Genomic DNA, 19,348 nt, shown 5'->3' with positions numbered 1-19,348 from the left:
TCATGCCAGGGGGGTAAATTGTACCCTTGACGTGCTTGGCTCGATGCCTCAATTGCAGAAATGGGGATCTGTCCCATTTCTGTATGAGGCAGCCAGAGGTAAGGAAGTTGTAATGATGGTGGACGGATTCCTTAGAGAGGAAACAGGCTGCAAAGAGGAGTAATTCTGCAGCAAAGAATGGATAAGTAAAGGTAGGAGTTGGATCTAAAACAAACAAACATCACAGAGAGAAGTTGTCTGGGATGAGACCAGCATTTATAATACATGATTTACAAGGATGAGATTAGCATTTATAATTCAGTATAAACTGGGATGAGACCAGTATTTGTAATCTAGGTTAGACTGTGATGAGAACACACAGGGATGAGACCAGGGTTTATAATGCAGGATATACAAGGATGAGATTAACACCTATAATCCAGCATAAACTGGGATAGGACAGCATTTATAATCCAGGATAAATGGGGAATAGACCAATGTTTATAACCCAGCAAAGACTGGGATGAGACCACCATTTATAAGCCAGGATACATGGGACAAGACCAGTATTTACAACCCAAGATACAAGGATGAGACCAGTGTTTGTGACCCCAGATACTTTGGGAAGAAACCTGTGTTTATAGCCAGGATAGGCTGGGGTTAAAATCACTGATTTTAACTCAAAATAGGCTGGGATCAGACCAATATTTATAACCCCAGCATAGGCTAGGGTGAGACCAGTGTTTATAACCCAGGATAGGCTGGGGTGAGACCAGTGTTTATAACCCAGGATAGGCTGGATGTAGACCAGTGTTTAAGACCCAGGATAGGCTGGATTTGGACCAGTTTTTTTTTCCAAATATACTTTATTTCATAGAATTTAAAGGTACACACAGTTCAATGTAAATATCACAATTCCAAACCAGTACATTTCAAACCAAGAACACTACAGATCGTGCACAAAGCGTTCTCATTATTACAATTCAAACACAGTATTTCTTATGACTCATGGTGTACAATACAAGGTGGGGTGGCTTTACATGGTGGCCTTTCCCCATAGATCCTTTACGTAGGTCGCACCTCGACTCAGTGCGTCCCGCAGCACATACTCCTGGGTCAGTACCAGTCGGCAACACACGGTCGTGGACAGCTCCTTCAGCTGGAAGACCAGCACATTTCGGGTGGACCAAAGGGCATCGTTCACCGAGTTGATGGTCTTCCAGCCACAGGTGATATCTACCTCTGTGTGCGTCCCTGGGAACAGTCGGTAGAGCACAGCGTCCTGGGTTACCAAGCAGTTTGGGATGAACCGGGACAGATACCAATGCATCTCCCTCCACACCCTCTACGCAAAGGGGCAGTCCATCAGAAGGTGGGAGGCGGTCTCCTCCCCGCCACAGCCTCGAGGGCAGCTCGCGGTGGCGCTGAGGTTCCGTGTGTGTTGGAAGGACCGCACTGGGAGGGCCTTTCTCACCACCATCTAGGCTACATCCTGGTGCCTGTTGGTTAGTTCCGGCAACGAGATGTTCTGCCAAATGGCATCGACCGTCTGGTCGAGGAAGAAACTGATCGAGTCCACCCTCTCCGTTCCATGCAGGACTCTTAGAACATTTCCTATCGACCACTGTCTGATGGCCTTGTGGTCAAAGGGGTTCCTCCTCAGGAACTTCTCCACCTGGGACAGGTGGGGGGGGGAACGGTGCAGCTGGACGGGACGACCTGCGCCTGCTCGCCCAGCGTGGCCAGACCCAGCCTTCTCAGTGTAGTGGACAAGTAGAAACCCAGCACACAGTGACACTTGGTGTTTGCATACTGGGGCTCTATGCATATCCTGAGGCAGCCACACACAAAGGTGGCCATCAGGATCAGAGCGGCTTTGAGGATGCTCTTCCCCCCCCTTTATCTGGGGGCTTGTACATGGTAGCCCTGCAGACACGTTCTACCTTGGACCTCCAAAGTGGAAGATAGCAGGTGATTGTGATGCAGAGTTGTGGGGAATGGGCCAGACCCTGGCCACGTAGAGCAACACCGCGAATACTTCACACCTTATCAGCAGGTTCCAGCCAGTTATGGAGAGCGATCGCCCCACCCACATACTAAGCTTTTGTCTGGCCTTGCTGATCCGCTCCTTCCAGTTCTTTGTGCAAGCCAGGGGCCCTCTAAACCAGATCCCCAGCACCTTCAGGTAGTCAGACCTGACAGTGAAGGGGACCGGGCCTCCCACCTGCCAAAGAATATGGCCTCGCTTTTATTTTGGTTCGCTCTGGCTCCCGAGGCCAGCTCGAAACGGTGGAAGATGCCCATCAGTGTGTGGACTGACTGCTGATCAGAGCAGAAGACGATAATGTCGTCCATTTGTAGGGAGGCCTTAACCTGAGAGCCTCCGCTGCCTGGGATCGTCATCCCTCCTGATACCTGCGTCCTTCCTGATGGACATGGCAAACGGCTCGATACAACATACGACCAAGACCGCGGAGAGAAGACAGCTCTACCTGACTCCAGATTTGATCGGAAAGGTCTCTGACTCCCACCCGCTGATTAGGACTGTGCTACGGATGTCTGCGTAGAGCAGTCGGATGCAATCGCAGATTCCCTCCCCAAAACCCATTTTAGAGTTCACGTTCATCCTGTACGTGTGGGATATTCTGTCAAAGGCCTTCTCCTGGTCCAGGCTGATGAGGCAGATATTCACCCCCCTGTCCTGCACATAGGCGATCATATCCCTGAGCAGCGCAAGGCTATCAGAGATCTTCTTGCCGGGTACAGCACAGGTCTGATCCGGGTGGATCACCCACTCCAGAGCAGACTTGAGCCTGTTGGCGATGGCCTTAGACAGAATCTTGTTGTCGACATTTAGCAAGGAAATGGGTCGCCATTTTTTGATTTCTTCCCTCTCTCCCTTCTGCTTGTAGATGAGGGTGATGATGCCTTTCTTCATGGACTCTGACTTGCTGCCTGCCAGAAGCACACCCCCGTACGCTTCCAGTAGGTCTGGGCCTATCCAGTCCCACAGAACCGAGTACAACTCGACCGGTAAGCCGTCCCTTCCCGGAGTTGGATATAGACCAGTGTTTATAACCCAGGACAGGCTGGAGTGAGACCAGCTGGGGTAAAGTAATTCTAAGTGCACATTTGTCAATGTCAAAGTGCTATAAAAAACACATAATGAAATGAATAATGCTGGTGCTGCTTTTCACAATAAGAAGCTCCAATGCCTTTCTCCTCCACGATGTGGAGATGCCGGTGATGGACTGGGGTTGACAATTGTAAACAATTTTACAAACATTTGCCTGAGGAAGGAGAAAATCTCCGAAAGCTTGTGAATTTAAAATAAAATTGCTGGACTATAACTTGGTGTTGTAAAATTGTTTACAATTTCTCCTCCACAGTTAACAGCAGCTGTCGGCCGAAATTAGTCCTATTTAAATTTTTTAAGCCATCTGCGCTAGAACACGCCCTTCGAGGGGCGGGGCCAGAGTGGCCATGGAGGGGGCGGGGCCAGAGTGGCTGGGAAGGTAATGGAGGGGGCGGGGCCAGAATGGCCATGGAGGGGGCGGGGCCAGAGTGGCTGGGAAGGTAATGGAGGGGGCGGGGCCAGAATGGCCATGGAGGGGGCGGGGCCAGAGTGGCTGGGAAGGTAATGGAGGGGGCGGGGCCAGAATGGCCATGGAGGGGGCGGGGCCAGAGTGGCTGGGAAGGTAATGGAGGGGGCGGGGCCAGAATGGCCATGGAGGGGGCGGGGCCAGAGTGGCTGGGAAGGTAATAGCGGGGGCGGGGCCAGAGTTGCCGGGAAGGCCATGGAGGGGGCGGGGCCAGAATCGGAGGGCGGGCGTCGCTGTCACGCAGCGAACAGCCGCGACGGTAAATGACGTCATGGCGTCACTAAACGTGATGGCGATCGCTGGGTTATATATACAAATCTATCCTCTTCTGCGGAGAAATCTTCGTATTTGAATCAGGTGGATAACGGGACTACAGTGTGAGGTGAAGTGATAGCCGAGGCCGAGGGTTCCGGGCAAAGAGGTAGGTGAGCAGCGGGAGAAGCTGGCTTCTGTAGGCCTGGACACCCCCCCGCTCCACACACACTGCACCGACACCCTCGGCCCACTCCCTTATTTCCAGCTCCGTTCCCCCTCCCTCCCTCTTTCTCTCATCGGTATCTGGCCTGGGCTGCGGCCGCTGCGGAATGGGGGTGGGGTGGGGTGAGGTGAAGGAATTGTTTCGCATGGAAGAATAAACGTCCCTGCCGGCCTTTTTAATTTAACGGCGGTTGAATGTTAAAACGGGTCCCTCTGGCTCCCCGGTGAAGTTACGGCCGCCTCTGACAGCGAGCGGCCGGCGGGGAGCTGCACCGACTGGAGCTCCGTATCACAGGGCAACTGCTTTACAGCGACAGTGGGATGGTGAATGAGAGAGAGAGAGAGTGAGAGTGACCATCTCCTCACATACTTTTCCACACCGCCTGAGAAAGGGGAAAGCCCCCGAAAGCTTGTGGGATTAAAAATAAAATTGTTGGACTATAACTTGGTGTTGTAAAATTGTTTACAATTGTTAACCCCAGTCCATCACCGGCATCTCCACATCATACTTGGCTACAGGCAAGGACTTTGTTTACTCGGGAATAACTTGGGATTCTGTTCACTTTTTAATATCTTTACCTCTGTAAGATTCCCCCCCCTCTCATTTGGCTCCATTCAGGGTTAAAGAGCCCCACGTTTTCTTTTTCAAACCTTCCTCTCGTAATCAATTTACATTGGCACTGGGGATTAGTTATATTAAATAAATGTAAGGAGTCTTACAACACCAGGTTATAGTCCAACAGACCTCCGAAAGCTTGTGATTCCAAATAAAGCTGTTGGACTATAACCTGGTGTTGTAAGACTCCTTACATTTGTCCACCGCTGTCCATCACCGGCATCTCCACATCATGTTAAATAAAAACAGAGGGGAATACTCAGCAGGTGTGTGTGTGTGTGTGGCGGCAGGCGGAACGACACGGTGAGGAGCACAACTGAAGTGATCTCAGAAACAAAAGCATTCGGATTGTGTAATAGGATATTTAGAATACTAGAGGGGTGAGCTTTGTATCCTTCTTAGTTATATTAGTTGTGTTTTCTGTTGTCTGTCTTCCCCCCCCCCCCCACCTTTTTTTAATTTGTTGACTGACATGCCCATTTGTTTCCTGGACCTATTTGAGGTAGTGAAAGGTCGCTACATGTTTATAATATTTATCAAATTACAGTTTGCAACACGTCAGTCAGCATCTGGAAGAAAATGATCCATTAACCTTTTCAGATTATGCCCTTGGTGACTGATAGATGTTTTGGAAAGAGATACGGATTACTTCCTCTTACCGTGCCACCTCTTGTATACAGAAACTGTAAATTGGTTCTGACGAAAGGTCTTAGACCTGAAGCGTTAACTCTGTTTCTTTCTCCACAGATGCTGCCTGACTTGCTGAGCTTCTCCAGCATTTTCTGTTTTATTAACTAAAAATTGGTGCTCATTTAATGCGATTGTAATGTGAAATGGTTGTGGATCAACACTAGACTCTTGTTTTCAGTCTAATGACCTTGGAAATTGTGTACTTCTGGTGTGGGATTTTAGTCTAGTTTTGAAATAATCTTCCTTCCCCCTCTGGTGTCCAAAAGAATTTTGCTATATGGATTCTGTATTAGAAAACTATAAAGTTAATGCAGTTTATAATGACACTGGTGAATCCTTTATTCCCTAACCCCTGGAGTCAGTGGTTTGCATACCAAGTTTCTAAGTTTCACTTTAGGTTTACTAGTGCACATCATTCATTTTACACTGGCTCAAATTTGTTTGTTACTGAACATTGTTGGGCCAAATCTTGCTGGAAAAATAACGGTGTGTTAACAGTGCATGCTGTTATTAATATACAAATTGGCCATCAAGTTCAGGGGATTAAGAGCTAAGCCATGAGTTGCGAATCTTCTGAACTTGCTGGTCGATTTATGCCGCTTCTCCATTTTGCTTCTCACAAATGGCATCTCTCCCGTAGCCTCTTATTTTTAGGAACATACTGGATTTGCGCATTAATTGCCCATTAAAATTGCTGCAGAAAATTAGGGCTAGTAACCCTTTTAATGTCGTGATTCGCATTGCATTAACAATCAACCCCTCTGGCCCAGAGAGGGAACAATTTAAACTGTTCGGTCTCATTTCTGCAAGAAGTAATCTCTTGGAGATTTAAAAAAATTTACATTTTTTTTCTTTGTTTTTTAATCTCTTTCTCCAATCTTTATTTCCACCTCTTTATTTATCTCTATCTGATTTGACACTAATTCATTCACCCTCCTTTGCCATCATTCCTGTTTCTTCCTCAATCCTTAAATCTCATTGGTTAAGGAGATAGACTGATCTCACCACTAAGGTCCCACTTGCCCCGTTGTTCCCATTATCAGCTTGCACTTCCAGCAAGTTATGGCGCAAAAAAATTTTGAGTTGAAAGGTGCAGGAAAAAGTCTAACAGATGCCCCAATAGAACAATATATTTAGACAGTGTATTTTATACAGGAAGTATTTGCTCTTGGAATTCCTCCGTCACCTGATATTTTTGTTTTGCTGGTTTTGTTACTTCATACTTTCTAGAGATTCTCTCTGCAGAAGGAGAGAAACGTGGCAATCCTGCTGCAGTCAATCTCTACGTGACCAGCAAAGAGCAAATGCTATTCTGGGAAGTGAAAGTAGAGTAGGGGATTTCCTAGATGATATCACTCCAGTCGGTGTATTTGTACCATACAGACCCCCTGCAATGGATGCATATAAGAGTCCATGGAGGAAAGCTGTACATTAATATTAGAAATTATTGCAGGCTATGGAAGAACGCTGCAGCTTAGCATGGTGCGTCTGAGGTTACCACTGGTTGTTAATTGGTGCAAACATAGCATTATTGTAAAGTGAAACAGTTGGGAATTGACAAGACTTGTCGTGCATTTCTTTTAGTCTAGTGACCTCACCAATAATTAATTGTGTACTGCTGGTACGAGCTGGTCAAGACTTGACCACTTCTCCCTATTCTCCCATACCACCATCTTAAAGTATGCTCTATGGACTAAATATTAAGAAATTAGAATAGGACTTCACTTCTTAGCTGCTAAACAGACTTCGAGGTGTTGCTTTCAGTTTCACTTAACTGCTATGGGGTTGGAGAAGTTTGAGTTTGTTTCAAAACAGACAGCCTCCATTTTTTTTTTGTAGAACCATAAATGAAAGGCAGATTATGGCTATTTACCAGCCACTGTACATATGAAGTGTGTACCATGAGAATCCCTCATTAAAGTTTGTGTACATGTGAAAGCTTTGTTTTTATGGGTTTTCTTTCATTGAATTTTGCCTGTTAATTTGGTGGGCTTCCTCTTGCTTCTGGTCCTACTTAACTTTACAGTAAGTATTACAAATGAGAATGGTGTTGAATGGCAAAGACGGGACTACCTTGGGTGTGGAAATGTTCTATAACTCATGATTAGGGCAATTACTTTTTCGCATGTACTTTCTGTTTAACACGAGCATGAGATCATGCTGATTTTTTTAGAAGTTGGAAATCCCCAGCTTTCAGTACACACGACCACAGTCCATTGATATTGTCTTAATTGGTAACAATTATTTCATGACATAAAATTGCAGTCAGAACTATAAAAATAATGACAGAAAAATTAGTGCTTTTTGTGCAAATTATTCTCTACTGTATTTATTTTTTCATGGAGCCAATCCAGAATTACCTGGCTGTGTACTCTGCTGCCAGCATGTTTGGTGCTCCAGATCAGCTCCTAGGCTATGCCATAGCTCCTGCTAAAAAGCATGGAGCTGAACATAAACATAACGTAAGAAATAGGAGCAGGAGTAGGCCATCCGGCCCCTCGAGCCTGCTCTGCCATTCAACAAGATCATGGCTGATCTTCGACCTCAACTCCATCTTCCTGCACTATCCCCATGTCCCTTGATGCCTTTAATATCTAGAAATCTATCAATCTCTGTTTTGAATGTACTCAATGACTGACTGAGCCTCCACAGCCCTCTGGGGTAGAGAATTCCAAAGATTCACCACCCTCTGAGTGAAGAAATTTCTACTCATCTCAGTCCTAAATGGCCTACTCCTTATTCTGAGACTGTGACCCCTGGTTCTAGATTTCCCCAGCCAGGGGAAACATCCTCCCTGCATCTACCCTGTCAAGCCGTGTAAGAATTTTGTATGTTTCAACGAGATCACCTCTCATTCTTCTAAACTCTAGAAAATACAGGCCTACTCTACTCGATCTCTTCTCATACGACAATCCCACCATCCCAGGAATCAGTCTGGTGAACCTTCGTTGCACTCCCTCTATGGCAAGTATATCCTTTCTTTGGTAAGGAGACCAAAATTGTACGCAATACTCCAGGTACGGTCTCACCAAGGCCCTGTATAATTGCAATAAGACATCTATACTCCTCTACTCAAATCCTCTTGTAATAAAGGACAACATACCATTTGCCTTCCCAATTGCTTGCTGCACCTTTCAGTGTCTCATGTACAAGGACATCCAGGTCCCTTTGAACATCAACATTTCCCAATATCATACCATTTAAAAATACTCTGCATTTCTGTTTTTCCTACCAAAGTGGATAACTTCACATTTTTCCACATCATATTCCATTTGCCATGTTCTTGCCCACTCACTTAGCCTGTCTATATCCCCTTGAAGCCTCTTTGCATCCTCCTCACAACTCTCATTCCCACCCAGTTTTGTGTCATCAGCAAATTAGGAAATATTACATTTGGTCCCTTCGTCCAAATCATTGATATAGATTGTTAAAAGCTGGGGCCCAAGCACCCATCCCTGAGGTACCCCACTAGTCACAGTCTGCCAACCTGAAAAAGATCTGTTTATTCCTACTCTCTTTTCTGCCTGTTAACCAATTCTCAATCCATGCCAGTATATTACCCCCAATTCCATGTGCTCTAACTTTGTTCACCAATCTCCTGTGTGGGATCTTATCGAAAGCCTTCTGAAAATCCCAATACACCACATCCATTGGTTCCCCCTTTATCTATTCTACTAGTTACATCCTCAAAGAACTCCAATAGGTTTGTCAAACATGATTTCCCTTTCATAAATCAATGTTGACTCTGCCAAATCTTATTTTCTAGGTGTCCTTTATAATAGATTCTAGCATTTTCCCTATTATTGATGTCAGGCTAACAGGTCTGTAGTTTCCTGTTTTCTTTCTCTCTCCCTCCTTTCTTAAATAGTGGGGTTACATTTGCTACCCTCTGATCTGCAGGAATCTATAGAATTTTGGAAGATGACAACCAATGCATCCACTATCTCTAGCCCCCTCTTTCAAAACCGTGGGATGTAGATCATCAGGTCCTTGGGATTTATCGACATTCAGTCCCATTAATTTCTCTAGTACTATTTTTTTAATAACTTCTTTCAGTTCTTCAGTGTCGCCAAATACTTGGTTCTCTACTGTTTCTAGGAGGTTTTTTGTCGTCTTCCGTGAAGCTAGTTTACTCTCGTATTCTATTTTCCCTTTATCAATTTCTTGGTCCTCCTTTGCTGAATTCTAAAATGCTCCCAATCCTCCGGCTCACTGCTTTTTCTGGCAACTTTATATGCCTCTTTCTTTGATTGAATACTATCTTTAATTTCTCTTGTTTTCCTGTTAGGATTTTGTGCCTTAAAGGAATATATATTTGTTGCAAATATAAGCCTGTTGGTAAACTTGTCTATATAACTCAGTTATACAAATCAGAGGTTCCCAGTTTTAATCCCTGGTCAGTGATGAGTTAGCTTAACTTCACTCAGGTGGCAGTAAAGGATCCTTGGAACCTTTGGGTTAGGGAGGGTTCCTGGTTTTGATCAGTATCCTTACTGGAAAGTGTGTGCAAATCCTGGTACGGATGGGAAAGGACTCACTTGTGATGCCTCTAGGCAAATATCCTTTCAGCATTTACTGCCTGGACTCATGAAGAATGGCAACTTGAGCGAATGGCTAGCGACCAGCTCCTGTGAACCTGTACCATAGCAATAATCTGCACTTTCAGGATAGTAGGGGAAGATGAAAATTGAATGAAGTAGTTTGGGAATTCAGGCAGTCCCTTCACATCAGTGATGTCATGGAAGTGCCATGAAGGGCTGGGCACTGACATGTTGAGTGCAAAACTTGGTTTTTCAAAGGAATGTACATTTTTGTTTAATGCAGATGTTAGCGTACTTGAACAAAGCAACTCATAACAGCTGGTGCAGTACTTGGAATATTGAGATGTGAGTTTGGATATATGTTCTTGTGCATTCTTGATCGCAGTTTTAGGGGTGGAACCAAGTACAAGCCACACACTTCTCACAAGGGCCATCTGGGAGTGTCTGACTTGTACCTGGAAGTGCTTTGGACTATGCTTCTACATGTTACATCAGATTTTATTATCAGTTTCTGGGACCCAGTACCGATCCTTTTTTTTTGCCAGTGAGACCCATCAGATTGAGAATCCTAAAATTAACTATTCATAACAAACTTTTTTTTAATAGCCATGTGAGTTGGCAAACTAGAGGTGTGGGGGTGGGGGGGGAGGGGGCAAAGAAAGTTGACCATTGCTGTTCAAAATGACCAGTGATGTAATCAAATAGCTTTTTGTGCTGCTTTTGGTTTCAAAAAGGGAACCAAAGCCTTCACTTTGAAATCTGCAACACCAACATATGATGAGCCCAAATGCTTGATGTCTCCTGGTGAAGTGCATGTGGTATTTGCATTGATGAGGCTAAATAAATTTTGTCATGAGTTATCTAGGCTGCTTTACTGTGGAAATTAAAATCTACAATACAAGGAGGCAAAGAGGGTTGGTTATATTTTCAGAATAGAAAAGATTCATACCTAGCACAAAGGAAGATGGTAGTGGTTGTTGGAGGCCAATCACCTCAGCCCCAGGACATCGCTGCAGGAGTTCCTCAGGGCAGTGTCCTAGGCCCAACCATCTTCAGCTGCTTCATCAATGACCTTCCTTCCATCATAAGGTCAGAAATGGGGACGTTTGCTGATGATTGCACAGTGTTCTGTTTCATTCGCAACCCCTTAGATAATGAAGCAGTCCGTGTCCACATGCAGCAAGACCTGGACAACTCCAGGCTTGGACTGATAAGTGGCAAGTAATATTCGCACCAGGCAATGACCATCTCCAACAAGAGAGAGTCTAACCACCTCACCATGACATTCAACGGCATTACCATCGCCAAATTCCCCACAATCGACATCTGGGGGTCACCATTGACCAGAAACTTAACTGGACCAGTCATATAAATACTGTGGCTACAAGAGCAGGTCAGAGGCTGGGTATTCTGTGGCGAGTGACTCACCTCCTGACTCCCCAAAGCCTTTCCACCATCTACAAGGCACAAGTCAGGAGTGTGATGGAATACTCTCCACTTGCCTAGATGAGTGCAGCTCCAACAACACTCAAGAAGCTCGACACCATCCAAGATAAAGCAGCCCGCTTGATTGGCACCCCATCCACCACCCTAAACGTTCACTCCCTCCACTACCGGCACACCATGGCAGCAGTGTGTACCATCTACAAGATTCACTGTAGCAACTCACCAAGGCTTCTTCAACAGCACCTCCTAAACCCACAACCTCTACCACCTACAAGGACAAGGACAAGGGCAGCAGGCGCATGGGAACACCACCACCTGCACATTCCCCTCCAAGTCACACACCATCCCGACTTGGAAATATATCGCCGTTCCTTCGTTGTCGCTGGGTCAAAATCCTGGAACTCCCTTCCTAACAGCACTGTGGGAGAACATTCACCACACGGACTGCAGCGGTTCAAGAAGGTGGCTCACCACCACCTTCTCAAGGGTAATTAGGGGTGGGCAATAAATGCCGGCTTTGCCAATGGTGCCCACATCCCATGAATGAATTTTTAAAAAATCTTTAACGTACAATGCTTTGCTATTGTCTCGTCATTAATGCATGTTTTCCCATGTAATAACTCCCTGCACTACAAAAGTAATTCATTGAGTTACTTTCATAGGTTTAGGAACTATATACATGGACATATTTAGTACAGTTCACATCCTAAAAACACTTTTTTAAAAATGCATCCAATATTCCTAGAAATACAACTTTACTAGCTTGTTTATTAAGTACTAATGATATATGTAAATTGTGTCTGAATCTAGTTTTAACTGTTGGCTTTCTAAAAGAGAACTTTCTAATGCCTGTTACAGTCCCCAGATTGTGCCATGTTTCAAAATTCTAAAATACAAATTTTAGCTCAATTTAATCACTTCTCAGTAGAGGTTGAATGATGGTAGGACTCCCCTCGCACTCCTTGCTTCCAACATTGCACAAGTGTCCTAGGCCCAACCTAGGAGTGACTCACCTCCTGACTCCCCAAAGCCTTTCCACCATCTACAAGGCACAAGTCAGGAGTGTGATGGAATACTCTCCACTTGCCTGGATGAGTGCAGCTCCAACAACACTCAAGAAGCTCGACACCATCCAAGATAAAGCAGCCCGCTTGATTGGCACCCCATCCACCACCCTAAACATTCACTCCCTTCACCACCGGCGCACTGTGGCTGCAGTGTGCACCATCCACAGGATGCACTGCAGCAACTCGCCAAGGCTTCTTCGACGGCACCTCCCAAACCTACGACCTCTACCATCTAGAAGGACAAGAGCAGCAGGCGCATGGGAACAACACCACCTGCACGTTCCCCTCCAAGTCACACACCATCCCGACTTGGAAATATATCGCCGTTCCTTCATTGTCGCTGGGTCAAAATCCTGGAACTCCCTTCCTAACAGCACTGTGGGAGAACCGTCACCACACGGACTGCAGTGGTTCAAGAAGGCGGCTCACCACCACCTTCTCGAGGGCAATTAGGGATGGGCAATAAATGCTGGCCTCGCCAGCGACGCCCACATCCCGTGAACGAATAAAAAAAAAAGCTTCACTGATTAAACAGACTTTTTTCTTTTTTTTTAATGGTAAGAGTTGGTTGTCAAATTGCAATACATTAGATTTTTATTTTGAAACTTTCCTCCTCCCTCAGAAACATGACAACTGATGGCCCACCAGAGAATGTGGTTCAAGATCAAGTTAGGTCACAGCTGGAGAACGAAAAAGTCAAACTTTGGGAGCCTCCTTACACGGCTGAAAATAAAGAAGCTGGATCAGAGCTGAAAGTACAGTACAAGATAAATTACAATACTTACAAGAAATGTTTTCACTGAGATTTTATCTTGAGTTAGATGTGGGCTTCTTCCTCCATCGAGCAAGCTGTCCATAGTACCCTCTTTTTAGGCTGCTTGGATTCCACAGCCTAAAGATGCTGTCTTAGCCAATGTACTTGGCAACAATGTATTTGGAAATCTGGGCATGGTTATAATGGTGTGTATCTTAGTAATCCCCCACCCCTATCCCCAGAAGGAGATAGCAGCTGAATGCAGCAGAGCACATGTTCTTGCCATGTGGAATTCACATTGTAAATACTTTGAGAAAAGGTTCTAGCATTGGTCCAACTTAACTTGAACGCAGAGAATGCATTAGTTTCTCTGATCCTCCAAGATACTCTGATTAAGTAGATGTCAATTTAAAAAGTGATGGCATAGAGGTAGAAAGTATCAATGGCCTATGTTTGTGTTAAGGCCATGTCTAACCAGTCCAATCTTCTAGAAATAGATTAAAGAAACTTTTTTTAAAAAATTGTGTAGCATTTTATCTCTACATAGTCAAAATGAGCATTTTGCATCAGGTCAAACCTGCTAGTATTGAGCCTAATTAAGGCGGAGTTTACAAAGTATCATAGGCAAGAACCTAGCAATAGCTAATAGATCCACTCTGGCCAGAAATAGGAGCAAGGTGCACATTCTAGGGGAAGAGACAAAATGAAAGGAATTTAACTCTGTTGATTTAAGCGTAATAGATATTCTGTTTCACTTTTTAAAAGCAAACAACCAGCAGCTGAAGACACACAATTCCAAAGAGGGGAGCAATGACAATGCAAAACTTAAGTGGTTGAGTATTAAATAACACCAAAAATATAATATGTACCTGATGGACATAAATATTGCTTTATAGAACAAATTGATACAGCATCCATTTTGTTTAAGCTTGCCAATTGTGGTTTTCAAGAGTAAATTTCAGTACATTCAGGTTACTACTTCATGAGTTAAAATAGTTTGAACTTTCACTCATTGAAATATCTGCCCTGATAAAACATTGGTTTTCTGTATTTTAATAACTGCAGTGAGACAAAGGCAAGTAGTGGACTGTAGCATGCACCATCAAGGACAATGTTTTAATAATAAATATGTTGTTCAAATATAAGATAATTAGAGGTTAGAAATTGATATGAATGCTTTGACATAAAAGAAAGCAGTAGGACTTATGAAATTAAATGTCATTGCTAACCTTGAGTGATAAATGCATTCCTGGAACCATGTGCCAGAACACATACAAGGCTGTGTGGGTAAATTGGGATATTCTCTATCAACATTCACCCATTTTCTACTATAGTTCTTTCAATTATGGCTTTTCTGCATGTGATGTGGGGTAGAGAAAATGGGAGGGAAGTGCATTAAAAAGATTACTTGGCTCAGTGTATTTAATGGTATTTTGTTTGATATTAACTTTTGGGCCATGTTCTATACAAAATGGGTCAATATGATTTTGGTTCTTCTATTTGACAAAAATAATCTTAAAGCTGTTGTTTGGTGCAGTACTTATGTGCCTATTAGAAACACCACATAATCATTTCAGAAATCTAGTTTGCCACTTGTTTGGTATCTGGGCTTTGGTCATTCACTGGCCCACACTTGGTTTGATTGTGCATTTATTTAGTTAAGTATTGATGTGAATAAGTTCTGACAAAAGGTCTTCAACCTGAAACGTTAACTTTTTTTTCTCCACAGATGCTGCCTGACTTGCTGAGCTTCTCCAGCATTTTCTCTTTTTATTTCAGATTTCCAGCATCTGCAGAATTTTGCATTTGATGTAAATAATCAAGTTGGTACAAAGAATAAAAATGTTTTACAAATAATCTGTGCTTTTCTTTTTCCAAATAAGGTTCTGGCTGAGAAATATGCATTACGGTTGGGCATTGATTTAGGTATGGTGGTAAACATCCTTGAAAGTTTGAGATGTAATTCACTGCAAGGCCTGAGTGCAAAAAAGACATTCGAGAACACTGGACTTGCAACAATACGGATCAATTATACCAGTCATGTAAGTGACTCATAGTGGGTTTTTAATTGAGCAACTTATTAATGAGCTCAGACCGGGGGTGGGTGGGGGGCGGAAATCTACATTTGAATATTCAGACCATGGTACTACAGTCAAGTCAAGAACAATATTTGCAAATTAGTTCACTTTATGAAGAACTTTTAACAAAAAGAAGTTACAACCTCATTCAAATAACTTTCTGCTGTAAGTGGACTTTCAGGCAGTGAGATTGCTGCTCTAATAATGTGGCGAGATCTCAGTAAAATTCATTAGGGCGACTCTTGGATTCTGTGACAATGGAAGTCTAAATCACTATTTTGATTTGCCACATTGCTAGTAGTTTGCATCATGATAAATGTTACAAAGTAGTGGATGTCTAAATAAATTGGGGAAGTGCTGTATTAATTCTAAAACTTTTTAGAGACTTGCAAATCCACATATATTCTATTAAGTGGGGTATGTCATGCTAAGTTTATTTGATTGTTTAGCAGGGCTGGAAAAGAATGGTCCTCCAGTAAAGAGTCTAAATTTCTGAAACTGTGAATAGGCAGTGTTTTAAAGTTAGCCTGAGCTGCACAATGGATATTTTTTTTAAAATTTAACTTTTGAAACTTGCATTCCAATCCAGCTTGACCTGGATGAAAACTGTGGGATGGTTGTAATAAATTGCATGAGTTCTAGAACTATATCTCAACCTAGTACCTAATGGGTGAAAATCCCCCAACATGGAACTGCCAACAATTCTTATTGGCACTTATTGAGAAAGTTGGCTAGTGTATGAGCTAGAAGTTTTGTACTAGAACAGTAGGGGGAAAAACTCCTGGGTTGTAGATAAATTTTATATATTGCAAGAATAGAACAGTCAGTGTTCAGCACATTGTAGCCAAGTATAAGGCATTCCAAGTGCAGAGGAAGGTTCCTTCTTGCTTTGATTCAACAACTTGCTTAACTCCAACCTTAAGAACAACTGTCTGGACCACACAGGACCTTCTAGACCACACTAGCTATCCTTGTGGCCTAAGTGAGATTATCAAGTAGTGCTAAAATGTAGACCGCTTTGTGCAAGTGACTTGCAGGCATGAGGAATTGGGTTGAAATAGCCCCAGAAGTATTTCATTTAAGACCCATAGAGCTGTCAGAGGGTAATTTTCAGCCCATCTGTCTGGATAGCTAGGTTTGAAAAAACTATTTTAATTAATGTATCAGCCAGTCTTGTAAATCTCTTTTACAATTCTTTAAGTTGCTAGCAGTTATCTTCAAAACTGATTGTGGTCAGTTGTTCTTTGGAGCATATCAGTGCTTGCAATATGCCTTTCATTGAAGAAAGCATTGTTTTTAATATTGCAGGGAAAGAGAAAAGAAAAAACGAAGTTGACCACTAAATTGAATGCTTCAGCCAGAGATCTAAGGGCTGAGTAAGTACTGCATCTGTTTTGTGTTGAGGAATTACATTTGGTGTGTTTACTGCACAATTTTAGATTGGAAGACTATAAAGTGTATGTAATTTCCTGGCATTTGCACCTCCTGGTTTCCTAAATCCATTCAGAAGGCAGCTCATATTTTAAGTCTCTTAAATTACCAGCTTTATAGAATCATAGAAATTTATGGCAGAGAAGGAGGCCATTTAGCCCATCATGTCTGCCAGCCAAAAGATCTATCATGTCTAATCCCACTTTCCAGCACTTGGTCTGTAGCCTTGTAGGTTACAGCACTTCAAGTGCTTACCCAATTACTTTTTAAATATGATTAAGGTTTCTGCCTCTATCTCCCTTTCAGGCAGTGAGTTCCAGATGCCTACCACCCTCTGGATGAAAAGATTTCTCCCCTGCTCCCTTCTAATCCTTCTACCAATTACTGCAAATCTATGCCCCAGGTTATTGACCTCTCTGCTAAGGGAAATAGGTCCTTCCTATCCACTCTATCTTGGCCCCTCATAATTTTATACACCTCAATTAAATCTCCCCTCAGCCTCCTTGATGCAGGTATTGAATATTTTTCCACTTTAATTATATTCCTATTTTCACATTTATACTAACATTCTGCTTTATGATACAACTTGTACCAGTTTCAAAAAATGGACTTGAGCTAGCATTGGAGTGAATAAGTTTTGTGGAATTTACACTTGGACTGTGCTTTCATTCCTGCACCCTGGTGTGGATGGGGGAGGGGGGTTGTTGGTGGTGGTGGTGGTGGTGGTGAAGAGACTGGGCTGCAGTTGGAAAGAGAATTCTTTTATTTTGCAGTAGTCTCATTTTTATATGAAAATTGCATTTTTTTTCCCCTTGTACAGAATTGCAAAATTGACAGGAATGAATGAAGGGCATGTTAAACTCATAATGAACTCCAAAATTCTTAAAATGGGTAAGTAGATTGGCATTGTAATAGCATTGTTCTGTTCATATTAACTTCAAATAGGTTCCTTGCAGCCAACAGAGAGAGGGTGACTTTCATCCCATCTATCTCTATCTGGATTACAATCCAGATGTAAAAGGACAGTGACACCCTGTCACTTGCATATTGATGGCCTGTTCACTTAGATAGATGTAATGATCTAAATAATTGTGTGTTTTAGGAAATAGTTTTCATTGTTTTGCACTGATGTTGCAAAGCACTGCAGCCAGTCTAAATGGCGGTAGGGAATTTTCCCAAATCCATTTAGTGATGTTGCATAATCTTGGGGAATCACAACATAAGTCAGAGTTCAATCTCAGATTAGATTATTTTATAGCCTTGAACAGTAGAATGTATTTGCACATTATTTACAATATACTGCATTTGACTCTTTAAAACAAAACACACACCACCTTGTCCAGCAGCAAAGCTGAGATCAGTAATTCAGAGAGTAGGGGGAAATCAAGCCTGTATCCTTCCACTCCATGGCACTGTGTTGAGTAAATTACTTGTGTTTTTTTTGTTGCAAAAGTCTTATCATATTTTTCAGATCGATCACTTGCTGAACAGAATGTAAGAAATAATTCCATAATTATGGTTATGCAAATAACTGTTACTGAAGAACAAGCAAAAGAGCAGGAGACGGTCTTCCAAGAAGAGATGAGAGAACATGATGAAAGGAAAGCCAAAATATCTAGGACCAGAAAAGGAGCTGAACTCTTGGCTCAACATGGTAAGTTTGCCTGAGAAGAATATTGAAATAAAATTTCCTATCCTCCAGTCTTGTATTTATGGAGCCCCTAACAGTATTAACTAGAGCCAGGTGTATTTTGCAACAAGTCCTACATTCATTTGCATAGCTCATAATCCTTAAAGTTTACCTGTTGTAACTACCTCAATAGATTAGTGGGTAATGAGGGGACAATTCGCTCTGGTCGTCATGCCTAGCAACGTTTTAAATGTTTATAGAAATTTTTTTAACAGCTAGTGAACAATTCTTCCTGCTGCGGCCCCTCCAATGATGCCATGCTGAGCTCAGCTGGGGAAACAGATGGTGGAGTTCAGCTCTCTTATAAAAGAGAGCGAGCGAGAGATAGCCCGTAACCTCTGCTTGAAGTATTTGGATTGAGTGTTAGGTGTGATGTGGCCTCCTGAATGAACGGACCACATGGTGGATCTTCCAATATCCATTGTTCACCTAGTATGCTATTGGTTTCTAGACCACTGATTGTTTTTGTTTTGGAATATATCCACTTTAATGTAACTTTTGTTATTCCAGGTGAGAATACAGATCTAAGTAATGTTCCATACTTAGAAATTGCAGATCAGAAAGGACGGCCCATTCCTATTCCTGCTGTGGAAAAAAAGGCAAGTGGCTTGCACCCAATGGATAAGTTTCTAAGCTAATAGTACAGTTTTCTACCAATACTGACATGCCTAGCTGGTTAATATATCTTTGCATTTGAATCAGGAGTGAATTGGAATATGGCTTAGTATATAGGAATTCTATGCTTTGATCAAGTTTGTGTTTTTATATGGAATCGTGTTTGTCTGTCCTCCAAATCATGATGAATTGTCTCTCAGCATAGATATAGAGATCCATCTTTCATGCAGCATTGCCAATGGTGAGTCAGAGGATGCACAGTTTTATAATGGTGTTTTGCCAACAAAGTACATGGGGAAAGGATCACAGGAAATGAATGACACTTGCACAATATACACAACACTTAATATATTGCTAGCCAA

At 42.9% G+C, this 19,348-nt stretch overlaps 1 protein-coding gene across 3 annotated transcripts in view; it reads left to right on the top strand.

Moving 5' to 3' along the window:
• The first annotated feature begins 3,844 nt into the window (after positions 1–3,844).
• The window catches only part of LOC137345114 (NEDD8 ultimate buster 1-like), a 34,985-nt gene continuing 19,481 nt past the window's right edge, over positions 3,845–19,348 (top strand). For 2 of the 3 annotated variants that reach the window (XM_067967879.1, XM_068008585.1), the window contains exons 1-7: positions 3,845–4,002; positions 13,041–13,173; positions 15,056–15,214; positions 16,559–16,626; positions 17,502–17,572; positions 18,153–18,335; positions 18,882–18,970. In XM_067967879.1, coding sequence (XP_067823980.1) covers positions 13,045–13,173; positions 15,056–15,214; positions 16,559–16,626; positions 17,502–17,572; positions 18,153–18,335; positions 18,882–18,970 — 699 coding nt within the window. In that variant the 5' untranslated portion in view covers positions 3,845–4,002; positions 13,041–13,044. The remainder of the gene's footprint in view (positions 4,003–13,040; positions 13,174–15,055; positions 15,215–16,558; positions 16,627–17,501; positions 17,573–18,152; positions 18,336–18,881; positions 18,971–19,348) is intronic. The other variant, XM_067967887.1, reaches the window with a different exon arrangement.

Source organism: Heptranchias perlo, chromosome 2 (assembly GCF_035084215.1).
Source record: "Heptranchias perlo isolate sHepPer1 chromosome 2, sHepPer1.hap1, whole genome shotgun sequence".
NCBI classification, from domain to species: Eukaryota; Metazoa; Chordata; class Chondrichthyes; order Hexanchiformes; family Hexanchidae; genus Heptranchias; species Heptranchias perlo.
Note: the sequence above shows the minus strand (reverse complement) of the source record. Positions and strands in the feature narration are given on the sequence as shown.